The following is an 18,318-nucleotide window of genomic DNA, read 5'->3' as shown; positions in this document are numbered from 1 at the left end:
TGCTTTCAACCTTTCTTTTAAACTGGCTCCCTCAGCTTTTAAAAGGGGAAAAGTGCCCTTCACCAGTCTCTGGACCCAGCCGGGCGGTTAGACTGCCCTGGTACTACCATTGTCAGGGTAAATTGAAGAGCCCCCAAGGGAGGGGGAGCTTGCAGAAATCTAAGCATACCCCTTTGCTCTAGGCCTTGGAAAGCTGTCTTTGCACTGTGTGCTTCATCCATGCTGAAGTCAAGCCTCTTTCCCTGTTAAACTCTGTGAGGTGAAGTAGCTAAGAACTGCACCTAGTTTTCCATCCTTTCTTCTGTAATCCTGAGACTTTGCAATCTCTTGTATTCAAAACTGTTAACATAATCATAGATGATCTATTCTTAGTCTGCCGAGTTGGCATTGGTGACCACGTATTTTTGTGCTGCACGGTTTTGCTTACAAAATGACATATATTCAGAAGCGATGGAGCCCTGGGGTGTCCTGGCAAACTGCCACAGCAGCTGTTGGTACCACAAAGAGCTGGCTAGCCTAATCACACTGCCATCTCTCCGCTACAGCTGCTTTGGAGAAGGGAACTGAGGTGGAAGTCTAGTCTGACTAGTATGCTCACAGACTTTTTCTTTAAATTGTAATTTTCAAATACTTAATGCTTCATACTCCAGAGAGATTTCTGCTTTTTTCTCCTATGTTTGTGCTAATACATTTTGACACTACAACTCTGTGTGCTAAATTGAGTGCTTGCTGGTGATGGGGAAGCCTGAATCTCTCAGGACTAGTGGTAGAATAAGCTTTACCACTGACTACCCCTCAGTCACAGCAAGTTTAACCAAAAGCAGTGGCACTGGTTCATCTTTTAAACTAGGCTAGATGACAGATGTCGATATTTAAGGTTGCCAAACCAGTGCCAAACTTGCTTGTCTATGTTACTAGTAAGCAAAAGTACCTGGCAAAGGGCATGTTTTCTAAGGAAAGGATCTGAGAGTTTTAATGACCCACTGCCTCTGATTGTGTCTCCCTTGTCTATGAAATATCTTTGAAGCAGTAGGAAAACATACAAACTCATTAAAATTTGAAGGAAGAGCAGTGTAGGATGTTTACCTCAAGTTTAGCAAGACTTTTGATACTGTTTCTGAAAAATTCTCACAGACATTTGTCCATGCCTTCCAGGCTAGATAAGTGAACAGTGGGCAGAAAAGTGGCTGAACTGACAGGATCAGAGGACTGTAGTCAGCAGCAAAAAGTTCAGCTGAAGGCCAGCCAGTGGTGGAGTACTCCAGGGATGGATACTGGGAACAATGATATTTAACAGCGTTATGAATGATGGGACAGAGTGCACCCTTAGCAAGCTGGGGTTTTTTTTAGATGGTGCAAAACTGGGAGGAGTGGCTGATCCGGCACAAGGTTTTCTGCCACTCAGAAGGACCTTAAAAAACTGGAGAAATGACTGACAAGAACCCCATGAAGTTCAATGAAATAAAGTATAAAGTTGTCCTGCACCTGAGGAGTAACGCCAGATACCAGAAAAGGCTGGGGGCTCGCTGGCGAGCGGGACAGCGCAAAAGCCCTGAGGAATCTTATAGGTACCAAGCTGACTATAAGCCAGCAATGCACCCTTGTAGCAAAGTTCACCAGCATCCTGAGTTGAAATAGGAAGAACCACACAAGTAGGTCAATAGAAGTGATTCTTCCTGTCTACTCAACACTGGTGATACAGACCTGGAATTCTGGATCCAGTGCTGGGGCTTATCAGCAGAAAGGAAACGTAGAATTACCATATCAAGGGCTGGACTGTTCCTCAAGATTTACTGTTTACTAATCTGAAAATGTACCCTAAACTGCTCCTGGAGTTTGCAGAAAACTGGGAAGCACAAGGCAACCAATCCTTGGATTTGCTGTGAAGAGCTCTATGGAAAGCAGTTACTTGTGCGGTACGTTAAACTTTTAAACACCTCTCTGGAAATTCCTTCTGTGCTTCTGCATGTGCAAAGAAGTCTGCAAGAAGCCCACTGATTGAATGATTTATATAAACTATAAACTGCTACCAATCTTTTGAGAATAGATGCTATAGTTGTATTTCATGTTTCTTTCCAGGATGTAATTGCTGAGAATTGCACAGCAAGGGAACCTGAAGTTAGGTCCGGCCAGACTATCCATATGGCATCCCCAGGAAGACAGATGGTCTCTCCTTTCCAGGAGCTATGCTGTCATGTCTGGTCTTGGCTGGTGATTTTCCTGCTCTGCTCTGCTCTGCATGCCAAGGTCCCCAAGGTCCCCAAGGACCTATAAGGCAAGAGTCCAGCCCTTGCAGTTCCCCAGCTTTGTTCACAAAGTAGTCAGCTTCTTAACTGAGAATGCTGGTATGAGACACATTCTGGCTGGTTGTACACATTAAAGACTAAATAATGAAATATTGACAAGATGATAGGTAGTATAGCATGGATTTCCACTAGTTTTTCAGCAATGACACCTGTATTATCAACCATTCTATGTCTGTTTCATAGTGTTCCCTGGTTTTGTTTTCACAATCTCTCAACTTTTTGAGAGGGGGAGCTTCTAGCTGTTTTCTAGCTGTTGCTCATTTCTTTAGGCAGACAGCTGAGTCCAAATACACAAGTTATTACTTTATTCATACAAGATTATTGGTACATAACATGATGGCTTTCAGACAAAATATCATAGTCTTTCCATATCACTTTATATTACCATATATGGACGCTAACATGCCTCTGAATTATAAAATGTCTCTTTGTTTTCTTCTGTTTTCAAAGATAGTTTTGGAATCACTTTCATTTATAATGCTTTTGAAGAACATGGTATGTTACAATCAACAGTATGTTTCTGATCCATCACATTGTTGCTTTTATATATTTTGCCCCCCAATACTTCATGAAAGGTCTCAAAATGGAGTGATACTGTGGTTGTGACATTTATTCACTCCCCTTGTACCTTCCGCAAGTATTTCACCACATCTATATCACTTTTTTCTCTTTGTACTGTTACTTTGACATGAATCTTTCATTTTGGTTTATTTGTTTGTTATTTGTTTTGTTTGTTATTTGTTTCATAAATGAAAATTAGTAAAGTTCTGGCATTTTTAAAAAACAAACACAATATTGCCATTATACTGTGAAGTACTGTTAAGTTTAGTTGTATGATGACTGTACTTAATTTTCTTATAGCTGGAATATTTACAGAGGAAAAATCCATTAAAAACTATGGTTATCAGAGCTAAATCCTAGAACTTAAAACTATGCTCCTAAAACTTTCCTGCCACAGTTCCTTCTATTATTTATTTTCATTTTAGTTTATCACTGTACTTTTGAAGGGATTTTTAGCTATCACTTTCAGAATCCAAACAGAATGATCACAGGAAACATACACGTGCGCACACACCCCCACACACACACACTACATGCAATAATGAATTATGGGGGAAGCAACATGAAGAGTACCAGGAAAAAAGCAGGTTGTTTCACAGACAATTTCATTCACATGAAGAACTGCAATGGCAAGAGCATTTACAAAATAAGGCATGTTCTAACGATTTGGTAGCTATAAAAAACAACTTATTTTGAATATTTTGCAGATTTTTGAGAATGTAAAGCATGTCATTGCCATATGTCACTTAATCCCCAGAGACACAGATGTGTCCCATCTGCTTTTGTTCTTATGTGCAGCATTGTTACTTTTATCTGTGGCTGCAAATGCACTATTTCTTTCAATGCCTTTTGATTTAAAATGCATGCCATCATGCCTTCAGGGAAGCGGATTCACATAAGAAACAATGGAATAACATCAGCTACCTCTACCCTGTGTGTGTGTGTGTTTATGTGTTGTGCATTTGAATATTTCTCTCATTTAAAACCCCTTTTTAATCTACTTCCCTTCTGGGTAATCTTTGACTCTAATCTTTGTCTCTCGCTATGCAGATTGTTTCTGCACCTTACACACAAAATTCATCAGCTATCCAGAGGACTGTGAGAAATTACTTGATTTCCTAAGCAAGAAGGGTCTAATATTCCTGATACGGGTAATTTTTGTTCTTTCGTAGCAGATAAAGAGTTCCCAGCAGTGGTGGGTATCAAAAAGGAATGCAAGGAAAGGTTTTTTCTTAAAGACTCTAGGCCCATGACAACATGCTAAAACTATATAATAAAAGGATGGGCTTATATTTTTGGTCCTATTGGGTTGGTTGTGGGTGTTTTAAAGGCTGAGTAATGTGTGCAAGGTAGAGAGACACACTTTGAGGTATTAACAGTGGGATACCTCTCAATCACAGTTATCAACACTATTTGAATTGCTTCATTACTCCAGGTCCGAAACCTATGTAGCTACAGCCAGTAAAGGCAAAAAAATTACTTTGAGTGTAATGCTAGTTTACACTAGCTCTATGCAATACAAGTGTCATTGTTATAATACTAGATGCACACAGAGCACAGGAGGAGGAATCTGGAGCAGTCATGAAGAGAAAGACACCCCTTGCTACACTCTGTAGAGTGCTGTGACTGTCTGGAAGCAACTCTTGCCAGCCCTCCTGGGATTTATGGAGAGGAATAGTATTGGAAGCCAAAGGAAAGAAACAAAACCATAAGATAAAAGAAAGATACCGGTGATATGGCCATCAGTATACTGGATTTGGCTTCTGCACTCTCTGATCCCACTGGCTTGCAGAGCATCTTGTCACATCCCTTCATCTCTGCGTATTTCATCACCCAAACCAGTTAACCCAGGGAAATCCCTTCTTGGGAAAGCACTATGAGCTTCACCCTCTAACTGCCCATCCATGCAGCAGCCATGGCATTATGGACAGCATTATCAGACGGCTCTGAAAAGGGTCAAGTGGGTCTGCACCTTCGCATCAAAAGCCCACTCTACACATGTGGAGAGCTCAGATCTGGTGAAGTCATAAGTTAACTGTAATAATGATTTCTGTGGAAACAGATAGGCAAGTCTGATTAGGCTGAGAAAAACAATAGGTAGCAGGAGTTCTTTTGCAGATAATAGCAGTGATGGAGCCTGCAATGATGTTGTGGTTTAACCCCACACTGCAGTTGAGTACCATGCAGTCACTCACTTACAATATCCCTCCCGCAAGGGGATGGAGAGAAAAATTAGAAAGAAATTACAATAACATTAATGAAACATATTAATAATAAACCATAATGAAACATAATAACAATGAAAAGGGAAAGAACAAAAAGAGAGACAGAAATAAAACCCAAAGAAGAGAAATGATGCACAAGACAATTGCTTACCACCCACTGATCTGTGCCCAGGCCACCCCTGAACAGCAATAAGCCTCTTCTAGTCAGTTTTCCTCAGTTTATATACTGAGATATACTAACTTCCCAGGAAGAGAAACATAATCATTTTCTCCCAAGATGTGAAGAGAGTAAAGATTCCAAGAGCTATTCCTTAGTCACAGGGATGTCTTTAACATGAAAAAAAGCTTGTTGCCTTGGTTCAAAGGTGAGGGAGAGATCTTGCTCTAACCGTTGCCTCAGTGTGTTACTGGTGAAGCAGTGTTAATATGGTTTAACTCCTCTAGACAATGCAGAGGATAAGCTGGAGTGGAAAGGATAAGACAATAATACTGTGAAAAGGAACTGCCCAGTGTGCTCAGAGATGTTGCAGTGCTTGTTTCCATTTTTCCTTCTCCAGTGCTCATCAGCTGGTTATGATCCCAGAGATAGCTAGTTTCCCAAACTATGAACTTTTGCCTTGCCAGCCTGCCACCTGTACTTGCATAGCAAAGCAAAGCAGCAAAGTCATGTAATAGGCAAGGCTAGAGATGGCTTCTCCGGCCTTTTTCCCTCATCACTCAAGTTGCAGCTGTTGTCCACGAACAAAGTGAGAGCTCCACTGGCTGCAAGGCACAGGCAAGACACAAATGTCCTTAGTGAACACAGATCTGAGAATGCAAAGAAAGTTCCAAGTTTGTCTTTACAATACCAGAAGTCAAATTATGGATAATGAGAAACATAGTGTAAGAGCCCTCTGAAAGGGATGAGAGTTAGTCTGATGAAAATTTTGAGACTGCACCTTGAATGACTCCTAATTTGTTCAGTGCTTAGTATGCGAACTGGGAAATATGGAGAGACATTTTCTAAATGTTTCCTAAATCTGAAACAGTTTCACACTTGGGGAGCAGAACTTTCATAACACACCTAGAGAAGACTCAGCCCTGTTTTAGGCAGCAACATTGAGCTTTCACTAAGTCAGGTCAAACTTGCTGCCTATCTATGTGAGATATTGTGCTGTGCATCAGCTGGTGATAGTTTGGCGGTCTCAGCAGCAGAAGTGGCTGCTATCAAGGGATTTTATTTAAGGGAAAGAAGTCTGAGGCTTTGGTGGTTGAGGTCTTCAAAGACAAAGGGAACTGTAAATAAGGGTGTGAAAATTCTTAGCAAGGAGTCTGAATTTATTTCACATTGAAGAGAAAAGCTGCTTCTAATACTGTCTTGATGAAGTAAATGACTGGCTCTGAGCAAATTTGACTTATGACAAATCAAACAAGGTTTGTGGAGATCTGACCTAAGACACTTGAAACTGTATGTACTATGCTTTAGCTGACTCAGTCCAGATTTGCTTATATGCATACAAAGTGGCTTAAAAGCTTACATCTATTTTGTTGTTTGATATTTTCCCCCAGACTTTAAAGGTATTGAGATCTCAGTGACAGCTGAGTTTTGGTTAACCTTGATCTGTTTTCAGAACACTAGATGCTATTGTCTTTTCTTTGGGTACATGGCTCAGGTCCTGGTTTTGTTAGTGGTTATATGAAATATTGGTTTCTCCCTGCTGCACCCTGCCAGCCAAACCTGCATTGGCTGAGTCACCCATCCTGGCTAAGAGCAGAAATGAATCACAGTGAAATTGAGGTACTTCTAGAGAATGATGGTCTGGGGAGCATGATTTTGTCCTGTCTTTACTCTGTTGCTTTTAAGCTTCAGTAACTTCAGTCTACTGCTCCTGAATTATGTTGGTGCAGACAAAACAAAATTAAAACAAAACTGGTGCCCTTTGCATCCAGAGGGAACATGACTGTCATCCTGTAATACAGTAGCAATGCCACAGATGCCGGATGCTGACTCTCTGAGCAACACCAGAATGAGCCTGAAAGTCAGAAAGTGATCTTGTGCTGTCTGCCTGCCCTTTTGTACTCCCCAGCAAAGAATTCCTGAGACTACTAGAGTATTTTGACCCAAAGGCGAAGTAATTTGCCCACTTGACAGAGGCCTCCTCTGGAGAAGGATGTCTCTTTTCCTTAAACACAGACTGGTTTCCCTTAGATCTACTTTCTCGTTATCCTGCTGCCCCCTCTTTCATATAACTCAGCAACACAGAAGTAGATCTGATGGTGCCAGGAGTGCTGAAGTGCTGCAGCTGAGATACCAATCCAATAAATTTAAATTATAATTGGTGACCCTAATATCTTTGGAAATTACATTAGAAGTCCTAGACCTTGAACAAAATGCTACTGCAGAGAGTATGCTGTCTGGTTACAATAGAAAGGCAAAGCTTTTGCTTGGAGCTCCTGGAGCTGCCCAGTTGCCATTCATGGATTGTTTGTGAAGCCTGAATATGAACAGATTGAATTCAAAGTTGCTGCCCATTCGCCACTTGAAACAGTGGGAACTGCAAACTATCTGGCAACTTTTTATTTAAGTTTTGACCTCTTCTTCCCATTGTTATAATTGCTCAAGCTGTATTTCAGTTTGCTGACTACCTTTGTAAAATGACACAATATTAAAGGGAAAGCACTTCATCAATTGCTTTATCACTTCTGCAGGATCTTCAAAAAAACTCATAAGATGGCTAAGAATTATGTAAAGTATTATCTGCATGATTATATGACTTTTGGTTTTTCCCAAGTGCACTGACTCAGATGTGATGAGAACATTAAGCAGCATCATTCTCTACAGCAAGGCTGCGCTCAGTGAGACCCACTGTGTGACACACAGTTAGCCCTGTGTCATGAAGCCTCCACAGGGCAGCACTGGATTGGAGTGGAGGCCACAAACAACAGGCTGCTGTAACACAGATGGATTAAAGAGGTATGCCTTTGATCCCCCTGAGATGAGAAAACAAGGGGGAGTTCTTTTGGCTGCCTTCAGCTTCCATGAGGAAGGGCTCCATCATGAAGAAGTCAGGCTCTCCTGGGAGGTGCACAGGGACAGGACTGGTAAAATAAAGGTGCATGATGGGGCATTCCCACAGTACTAAGAGAGCCTTTTTTTTTCTCAAGGGTACTCTGCATAAGGAAAACCACTGTCCTTGGAGATATTTGCAGCTTGACTCCTCAGACAGCAACCCAATAGAGAAGAAGGCTTGCACTGGACAACCTCTGGAGGTCCCTTCCAGCCAAATTATTCTAGCACTATATGAACCTGTATAGATCAGACCTTCTCTCACCTCAGCTGCCACAGACACACCTTTTCCAATTTACAACTTCATTTTCTCCCTTGGTATGGTGAAGATCTAAGTAACCAGTGATGCATTTCCATGTAACTACAGCTGAGCTTCAGGGAACACAGTGTATTGTCTTAGTCCAGTCTGCAAACTGACTTCAGCCTCTTGGAGCTCTCAGTGAGAAATGAGACCTCCTCAAGCCTGCCTGTTTCTTCTAAGTAATTTTTCTGCCCAAATCTATGTTACATTAAGAATAGAAATGAGGACTGTGGTTTTCTCTTCAACCTTGTGGAATGCAAAAGTGTTGAAAATATCCATTTCTGAATGGTGTTAAGGTTTGCCGGCATCTGTTTCAGCACTGGATTAAGCACAGATTTTCTAATTAAGCAAAGCCAATTGATAGCAAGGCAAGACGGAGACACCTGCACCTCCACTGTTTACATACATAAGTACTCATGTTGACTACAGGTTCCTTTTCCATTGCAATTTACTGACTTAATTGCAAGCCCTGGGTGGGAAGATTCTTACCTCCAAACACTCCATCTGGTACTGGTCTCAGCCTTCTCATCAGCTGTTTTGCTCAATGCAGAAAGTATTCGATAAGCAAAACTCTTTCTTCAAGCCATATTTTCTCTGGACTGTGTTCTAAACCAGCAATAAACTCCTGCGTGCCCTTCTCATTTCCTGGGTTGATACTGATTGCCATTGCTAGCCCTACCTGTCTCAGTCAGATCTGATCTCTTTTTTAATTAGTTTATGTAGGATCTCTAGGCAGTAGACATCTTCAAACAGGCTTGTTAGGACTGATGCAAAGGGTTTTCATCTACTTTAATCACACTCAATAGCTGAAGAGACTCTATCTCCCTCCTTGCTTGTCACATACAAATGAAATTGTATGTGCTACCACCATCACTAACTCATGTTCTTTTCCACATGCCTTAGGAAAATAAACCAGAGAGAAAGAAAAGTTCTGGAGCTGCCTTTAAGAGATGAAACCTCTGCCTGGAATGAGCACTTCTGCTCTGAGACCATCAGAAAACTCTGTGAGCTGAAGCAAGGCTGAAGGTGCCCAAGGTGCCATCTAGCATCATCCCAGAGATAGAAGGGTGCTACTTTCTCATGCATTGTATCTGCTTCTGGACCCCTCCCTACATGCAAGACTGCTATACCAATAGGTGCACGTAACAATAGGCACTGGTGATGTCATGAGTCAGTTGCTTTTTTTCTGGACCTGCCCACTTTTTCCAGTGATATTTGAGAAGAATTAACACAAGATTTGTCTCATATCACTATCAGCAAATGCACATAGAAATACCTCTAACTTTCCTGGAGCCTGGCAACTTCTCAGAAGCTTGGGCCAGTTCCACTGTCGCAGCTGTGCCTATGATAATACAGATCAGCCTTAGAGCTGTGCCAGTGAATGCACAGAGAAGATTACTGACTGAACACAAGGTCTGGTTCATGGAACTCTAACGCCAACCTCAAGAAGCAAGCATGGACAGCAGGTTACTGTAGCAGACAGTAATGCAGAGGAAATAGGGGTTTGCTCAGGACCCTGCCTGCCCATCTTAAATGTACTGACACATATCAATGGCACTAGTGCTCCTGATCACAGAGCATACGTGCACATGCCATTGGCAAATACATTTATTCCCTTGGCTCCATGCATATGCGATGCCTTAGCATGCTCTCAGCATTCAGAGTGATCAGCCCTGCTGTCTGTGCTATTAGATAATAGAGTAGTGGGAGGGACCTGACAGCAATTTCCCATGTCTGCAAGTTGCATGTGTGACATCTTCTTATGCCATCAATATGGAAAAAAGAGATACCAGTACAAGCTAAGGCCTAGATCATATATTTTCTATTTTAAATGTGTATCAGCTGCATTGTTATCTTTGAAACTGTATCATTCAGTGCATCAACATACAGAATGTGGAGAGCTGAGGTGAATACAACCTTTAGACCTCTAATTAAGGTATGAAAGATTCTAAATTATTTAACTTTCACACCTGGTTCTACTCTGATAACAGTTATGAGATGTAAAAATACAGCTACTTCACCAACCACCTAAATTACCAAAGATATTACAGTATATTCCTATAGGGTACAGAAATCCTTTTATCTGTTCAACCATGGCTCTTTGGAGTAAATAAGTTTGATTCAAAAACATCATTGCAGTTCTATCAGGCCTAAATAGCTGAGACCTGGAGTTTAGACTCCATATATAGGTATTTACGTAACATTATTTGTTCTTCCTACTACACAGATCTCTAGACTCATGTCACCTCAGTACAATTAGCTCACATTAGAGAAATTGTAGTTTGGCAGTGGAATCTGGCATTCTGAGGCTATCTTGCCAATGCTTCTGCTGTTGCAGAAACAGCACCTGATTGCATGAAAGTGAACCAAGAAATTTGTGAGGATTTGCTCCAAGAGATCATCAGTTCTGTTCTGATGTGATCACTAGACCCTATCAAAATAAGCAAAGGTGTGAAAAAGCATGAAACTGGGTGTAGCACTGCAATTCAAATCTTTATTGTGAGTGAGCCAAAGAAAAGCTGCTTTGCACCAGCTGGGTACACCAAGTCAGGCTGAATTACTTCAATTCATCACTTACATCTTTGAGCTGGTTAGCTCACTTGCAGCATCCCCTGCCATAGGATTTGTCCCATCCAGCTGAGCATTTATATTCCCACCAGACTGCAGAGAAAGGTTGTTGTCCTCAGCCCGCCTTTGCCTTTGTTGGGCTTTTCAAAGCCACTTGTCCAGATATGACCCTGATGGCAGTCTGTACAGAGCAAAGAAACTGAGAGGTCTGACTCTGCTCTGTGTGGCATGTGGGCACTGTAATGGTCTCACTCAAAAAATAAAAAAGGATATAAAGGCACAGTAATTAGAATACATGGTTTGGCTGGAGACTAGCTAAGTGCGTACTTAACCTCCCTGGCTGTTCAAACCCTGTAGGTGACCATGCCCTGATCTGAAGGTAACTCCTCAGAGAGGCTGTGCATCTTTGTGGTCACTGTGACATGTTTCTCAGAATGTCCTTGCAGGGTTGTCTGCACCCTATCTCTCAGACTGCACCACACTCAAAAAAAGGAGCAGGAATGGGTCTGATCCCTCCTTTCCAATCAACCCCTGGACCAGGTTCTTCAAGTCCCTCCACCCAAGGTTGTTGGGTAGCTGCTGAGACTCACTGAGTCCTTCTACATTCTGGGTGCTCCCTCAAAGATTGCCCCTGGCCTGGAAGGGATGTCTGACCCTGAGAGTATTCACCTGGGATATAAGAAGGTTGAAAACCAGTTTCCTGATTTTCTCCTTAGACCCATGTCTCAAAAAAAGCATCATCAGCCCTTTGAGAAGGAGAACTGTAATGACCTAGCTTAAATAACATGACTACTGGGGCTTCTAGCATTATTGCAAGTAAAGCCAGGTTGAAGCAGAGAGTTGAGGGAAGAACTGGGAAAAAAAACTGAGTTCTTCATGTGTTGTTTGTGTTTGGTTTTTATATAGTTCTTGTGACAACTTTCCTGTCAAACAGCCCTACAGGACTTTTCAGTACTTGATAAATTGCTATGAACAATGTTGAAACAACTCAGAGCTGTGTGAGAGTGATGTTAGCTATGATTTGAATTTGGTGTGACTTCCTTGTGGAAGAACTAGGGAACCCGGGGGGAGTTCATCTCTATTTACTGTTAAAAAACTCTGCTACTGATAACATGCTAGTATCATCTTGACTTTTTTTCTCTTCTGCCCCAACTGCTCAATTCTCAGGTATTTCTGGGGTTTTTCCCTTTTTTTTTTTTATGTTAAAAAAAATCTGTAAAGCAGAAGTAAGTAACAGATCAACATTATCAGAGATTAATTTTATTCTGCTTTAGCATTTTTCTGTAAAAGTGCATACTTGTAAGCTGTTGGTAAAAGCACCTAACAAAAAATTCTCTGAATTATTTATAAAAGCAGTTTGTCTTCAGTGCTGCTGAGAGAAACTAGGCATCCCCCGATGAATTAGTGATTACTCATTATTTAAAAGGCAGGATTTACATGACACACAACTTCTCAAAATGGGAATGTCCACAAAATTACTTATCTCATTACTAGGTGCTATAACCCGCCTGTTAGTTCAGCTCCTACAGAAGCACAGAAATGTTTTGAAGATAGCAAGGTTCTTAATTTAGCAAGGTGGGGAAACATTTTTCTGCAGTACCATTATTACATTAGGCAGATGAAATGTGGATCTGTAATAATGAAATGCCCAGATGTTTTACAGCTTCAGATTAATTAATGAGGAATTATCTATGCAGCATGAATAGTTCAGTGCAACATAGCATATATACAAGTTTTCAGTGCCCTTGCACTTCTGAAATAGGTGGACAAATTTCTCTGCTTTAAAAAGACAATCCTGCTTTATATAAAAATTGTGAGAAACAAGATATGGTCCTTCACACATAGAGTACTCAGTTTCAGAATTTTTGACTGCTGCAGGCATTTATGTTTCAGCTGAAAGGGAGTCATAAAAGCACATTTTGTGTAGGATACTGAATATCTTTCATGACTGTCACTGTTTCAACATTCTCACTTTAATAAAACACTTTATTGTCAGCCTTGCTATCCTGACTGTTTTGAAATAATCACACAGCTCCTATTTTTGCTAGCACCATGCTGAAACTTCTGAAGATAGCTGTCAGAGCTGACACCTTAGACTACAGAAGCCCATTATTCTTCTTATTAGATATTTCCAGCTATTTATCCATCTCTGTCTTAACTGTTTTTTATTAAGCACACTAAGAGTATGTTTAATAAAAACAAACCAGAATTAGAAAATTTATGTATTTATACAGATTTAATTTTTCTACACGATGCACAGAGAATAAACAGTTATGAATTGTCTTCTGCTTGTATTTTTCTGTAGAATACCATTGCACTCACACACCTACAGAGTTCTCAATCATTCTGCCCAGCCTGAAGTTATAATTTCCTGTTGTCAAAAAACCATGGGAAGGTTACATTTTTCAGGAAAGCAAGAACATATTTCCTTTGAAACACAACCATTTCAATTAATTTATGGAAGTTAAACTTACTCACCTTTAAATAAAAAGAAAAACAAAACATAAAAACAAACACACATGCTTCTTCCTTCTCTAAAAAAAAGTGCCTGGCACTGTAAGATCCACAAACTTACCCAAACTGTTGACAAAAGTCAGTTAAACAAGCATAGGACTCTAATGAAGTTCAAAATACAAGCAGATACAAGACTTACTGAAAATAAAATTTGGGGTTGGATGTAACTAGCAATTAGAAGATTAAAAAAAAAAGGAAAAAAAACCCCAAACAACAAATTAAAACAACAGCAACAAAAAGCCCAAACCACAACAACAACAACAACAAAACAAAACAAAACAAAACAAAACAAAACAAAATAAAAAAAAAAAAAAAAAGGGAAGCCCTGGACAAACAGAGATTAACTTACCTTTAAAGAGTGAGAAGAACAAGGATGACCAGAGATACAGTGCAGAATAAACAAATGCCAAGCACTTTTCTGTGAGCATTGTCAAAATAAGCTGGCTCTCCTTCCTGAGCAGAGGGTGAAAGAAGATGAAGTCTTGAAGATAGCCTGAAATGACTGATGGATTTGGCAATTACGGTAATAAGGCATCAAACCAGCTTCCCACCGGGGGAGAAGTGCATTTGCTCATCTGCTTCTCTAGTCCCCAGGAGCCAAGCCAGCTCAGTGCTTGGTCAGTAAATCCAAACACAAAGGAACAGGTTACATTCCTTTGGACTCACATTGCTCGATACACTGAGCTGTTCCCTGGTCAGGAGCAAATGCAAGTGATCCTCGCACACAGCTGTCTGTGTACTGCAAGAAGGGGGAGTGTGCTGCCTCGGAGACGCTTTCCACATCTCCACATATTGTACCTAACTCGAGACAGCACGGCTGCAGTGTTTCCAGTGCTTGCACTCGAGTGCCTCTAGAGCTGTTTCCCGGTGAAATGAATTAGTGTGTGTCCCCCTCTGCTCTCTCCCAGCTGCCAGGGCAACTTGCAGCAAGCACCTGTGGCACACAGCTGCCTTTTCTCCCAGCAGAGGTGGCAGGGGGGATTCAATAGTTCAAAAGTTTGAAAATACGAAAATAGCCAATCTCCTGTCTGTTTTTGGTGCACTCCTTCCTGCAATCGCTTCCACCAGATGTAGGGAGCTGCTCTGAGTGCCCTCTTCCCCAGCTGTCTACTGTAGGATTTTGCACACACCTTGGCTCCCTTTCCTCTCCACAGTTTTATTCACCAGCAAAAGAAAGGCAAGGTGAGGCAAAGTCTTGAATGATTTATATTCATCATTTGGGCCTTTCTTTTCTCATTTGTCTGTTCTGAACACTCACCCACTTCTCTTTCACTGTAAGCAGGGACAGGACTTCGCACTTCCCCTTGCTGAATTTCTTGGTGCTCCTGCCTTGAGAGGGTACAACCCCGGACTGATGCAGAGAGCAGCAGTTGTGACTCCAGGCAGGAGGAGGGATTTGGGCACTGCAGTAATGAGGCTGCAGCAGGAAGCGCAAGCCGGTAGGAGAGCAGAGTCCTGGGATGTGGGGAACAGGGTGTGCTGAGGAGGAGAACTTCTGAGGTTAAGTGGTGGGTGACAGGCTGACCATGGAGTCACCCTGGCTGGAAACATCTGCCCTGGGATCAACTGAAAAATGCAAACATAATGCTCAGGAAACACGTGAGAAATCAGTGGTCAAAGAACCAGGAAAGGGGAGGAAAACATTGCAAGTGGGGAGAGCAACACCACCAGCATTAGTTAGTAACACTCAAATGTCTTCTGCAGTTTTCATTTTCTTTTAATAAATGTTAAATAGATTTGGAAGGCTGAGACCACAAGGGGCTGGTGTATACCCCACCTGCAGCCTGGACTGATTTAGCTATGTCCTCATGCCCTCTCAACCTGCCACTGGACAGTGGGCTGTCTTCCTGGGGGTTTGGGAAGGGTCCTCAGATCTGCTGACCCTCCTTCTGCAGGCTTGCTGGGGTGCCCCAGGTGAGCTTTCATTGACCACCTGCACGTGGAACAAGGCTCAGCCTCCTCTGGGTTCTCCCAGGCCCGTCCCTGCTCTCCCTGGGTAGGAATGGGGACAGAATGGGACTTGCTGCTGGGACCCCACGAAGGCTGGCCTGGGAGACCCCCTTGGGTGGCATCAGGGGCAGGGACCGTAGAGGGGCTGTCCTCCCACTCTCCAGCTGTACTGCTGACCTCCAGTCCCATTTGATGTTGGGCCTCCCCACTGAGCCTGAGAGTGATGGTGTCAATAAGCTGGTGGGCAAAGCTCCTTGTGTGCCTGTGCAGGGAGGCCCATAGAAGCTGGAACAAAGACTCATTTGGGCCAAAGCAGGCTGGATGGGACAAGGCACTGTTGTGGCTTCCTACCATCCTCAAAGGTCTGCCCCAGCTCCTGATGCAACTATGACAGCAGGTGGTGGAGAACAGCAAGGTAGAGGAGGGATGCTGAGACGCAGTGCAGGAGATGCTCGCTGACCCCAGGGCAGTGGCCACATGGCTGATGGCAGGAGTACTGCAGTGCTGTGGGAACTAGGGGCAGGCAGGAGGTCCTACTCTCAGGTCTGATAGTGCTGCAGAGCAATGGAGATTGGGAGCAGCTAAGTGCTCAGGAGATCATGCATCAGATTTTCTGTGAGTTTGATACATGATCACAGCTCCCTGCAGGGGAGATCACTTGAGCAGAGTCCAATTCAGAGTGTGGGAAATGGATTTGGAGAGAGTTCCCAGGGCCTGACAGAAGGCCCACACAGTATAGATCCCTATGCAAACTTTGAGACAAGAATGCTGACTTAGAAATGCCATAGAATAGGACAGATTTTGTTGAAAGAGAAATGGAGCTAGAAAAAAGTTTCAAAGGACGGCCTTGCAAATAAGACTAGATACTTTGGAGAAATAGAACTATGAAAGATGGATTGTAGCAGGACCCACCAGGGGTGGTTTTAGATGATTGGCTTTAAGGCATCTACAGCATGGTGCGGCAAAAAGCTGACAGGCCAAGAAATGCTTATGGTGTATTGTAATTAGGAAATAGTCAACTTCTGATTGTGATGGTGTGAATTGTATCTGCATTGCCACACCCTTTTCATGAGACTTAAAATGGAATATAAGCTTTTAAAACACCGCTCAGTTGTCCCACCTCTGGGTCAGGAACAAGGTATTGTCCAACAGCAGAGATGCCTGTTCTTGCAGCCAATTGTGCTGGCTGGGGTCCACCTGTACCAAAACTTCTTTTTCTCCTTCTCTACTCCCCTCACATCCTCATAATAGAGCAACGTGGAGCATACTTTTGTCCATTATTTTTGGTTTAGATTTGGGTTTTTCTTAAATTCCTTTAAAAATGAAAGCTTTCTTCAGTGAGTACAACTTCACACATAGCGCAGTTCCAGTTGCTGTACTCACCTAGAGCCACTGGAGGTGGCTGTCCTCCCACTGATGGCCAGGGTGTTGCAGGGCTGTGCAGGTGGGGGGGGCAGCTGGGTACCCAGGACCTCCTCCTCTCAGGTGGAACATGTGTGATGGTGCCCTCTGGGGTGGAATGACACGTTCCTCAAAGCTGTCATCCCCCAACACAGAGTACAGGATGGAGATCATCCTCCTCTTGCAGAAGTGGGCACTCAGGCTTGCTCCCAGCCACTGCAGAAGGCACAGTTAGCAGAAGCAGAGAGGCAGAGCATGGCTGGCCTCCTCCCAGCTGTCCAGGCAAATGGGACAGCAGTTGCCCATGTCCATGGCCATGTGCGGTGGTGTCTGAAGACAGCTGGGGATGACAAACCACTTCACTGCCTCTCAGTGACACTGCAGCAGCAATTGTTGTGCTAGAAAAGTGAGGCCACAATTGTTGTCTGGCCTAAGGATGGATGGAAGTAATACCCATGTCCCTCAGGAAGGAAACCTTCCCTGCTCCCCAGATGGAGTTTGCCCTCCCAGATAATTTCTGCTGCTGCAAGATTCCTGAGTGCCCCAGCTGACTCAGCTGAGAGCTCCATTTGGCAAATGACTCACAGGGGCACAGGCTGAAAGTCACTGATCTCACGAGGATGGAAAATCCACCTATATTATGGCTCTCTGGAAGTAGGAGACTTGGTGCAGCAATATCCCACTTTGAGCATGCAAATACAGTCAGGCAGAATCCAGGGGCTTTGCAGTCCAGCTCGTTTTCTGCACTCCTCAGCTCTTAATCACAATTCAAAGTTGGCTACAAGTGAATTCTTCTAAGTGCCTGGGTTGCCTTGTTCCACAGACAGCTATTTGACCATGCCATGTGGCAAAGGCCAGTATGTCTGACAACCAAATATACACCGTGGACTATAGAAAACATAACTTATTGCAGTACTGAGCTGCGACCAGTTTCTTTATTGGGATCACTGCTCACATAAGTTTCATCATCAGTGCAGGGCCTGAAGGTATGTTTCTCTCACAGGCTGTTGTCAAGGAATGATATAGTGACAACAAAATTACTGTGCAAGTCTGTTGTGCTCCTCCTCTCCCATGTCCACCTGAACTGTGGTGCCACTGCAAAACGCTTTCCCAGAGAAGATAAAACCAGCCTTTCTGGCTGAGATCCTATAGTAAGGATGTACACCTGCCCCTCAGCTCTGGATGTTTTCATTGCTCAGTCCCCATCTCCTGCAGAAGAAGATGACATGAATACAGAAACCAGGATTTTTCACCAAAGAGCTAGGAGGCAGACATTTTCTCTCACTGCCATTTCCCTGTGAAACCTGGGATGGACTGCCACAGACTGGGGCTTATAGACAAGGTCCATGTCAAAGTTCCATCTAGTGGTTCAGACTGTGTTCTGACCTTGTGAAGTTATGTGACTTGCTCCTCTTCTTCTTGAGGTTGTTATCTCCTCTGGGTCAC

General features: G+C 42.9%; 1 protein-coding gene across 1 annotated transcript in view; it reads right to left on the bottom strand.

The window, feature by feature from the left end:
• The window catches only part of LOC311164908 (neuronal acetylcholine receptor subunit alpha-7-like), a gene marked incomplete at both ends in the record, with an annotated part of 56,863 nt that extends 42,914 nt beyond the window's left edge, over positions 1-13,949 (bottom strand). The window contains one exon of the mRNA XM_084224579.1: positions 13,871-13,949. Within this exon, the coding sequence (XP_084080705.1) occupies positions 13,871-13,949 (79 nt within the window). The remainder of the gene's footprint in view (positions 1-13,870) is intronic.
• Positions 13,950-18,318: the final 4,369 nt, after the last annotated feature.

Source organism: Fringilla coelebs (assembly GCF_963513975.1).
Source record: "Fringilla coelebs genome assembly, chromosome: Z".
NCBI lineage: Eukaryota > Metazoa > Chordata > Aves > Passeriformes > Fringillidae > Fringilla > Fringilla coelebs.
This window is presented reverse-complemented; position numbering and strand designations above follow the sequence as displayed.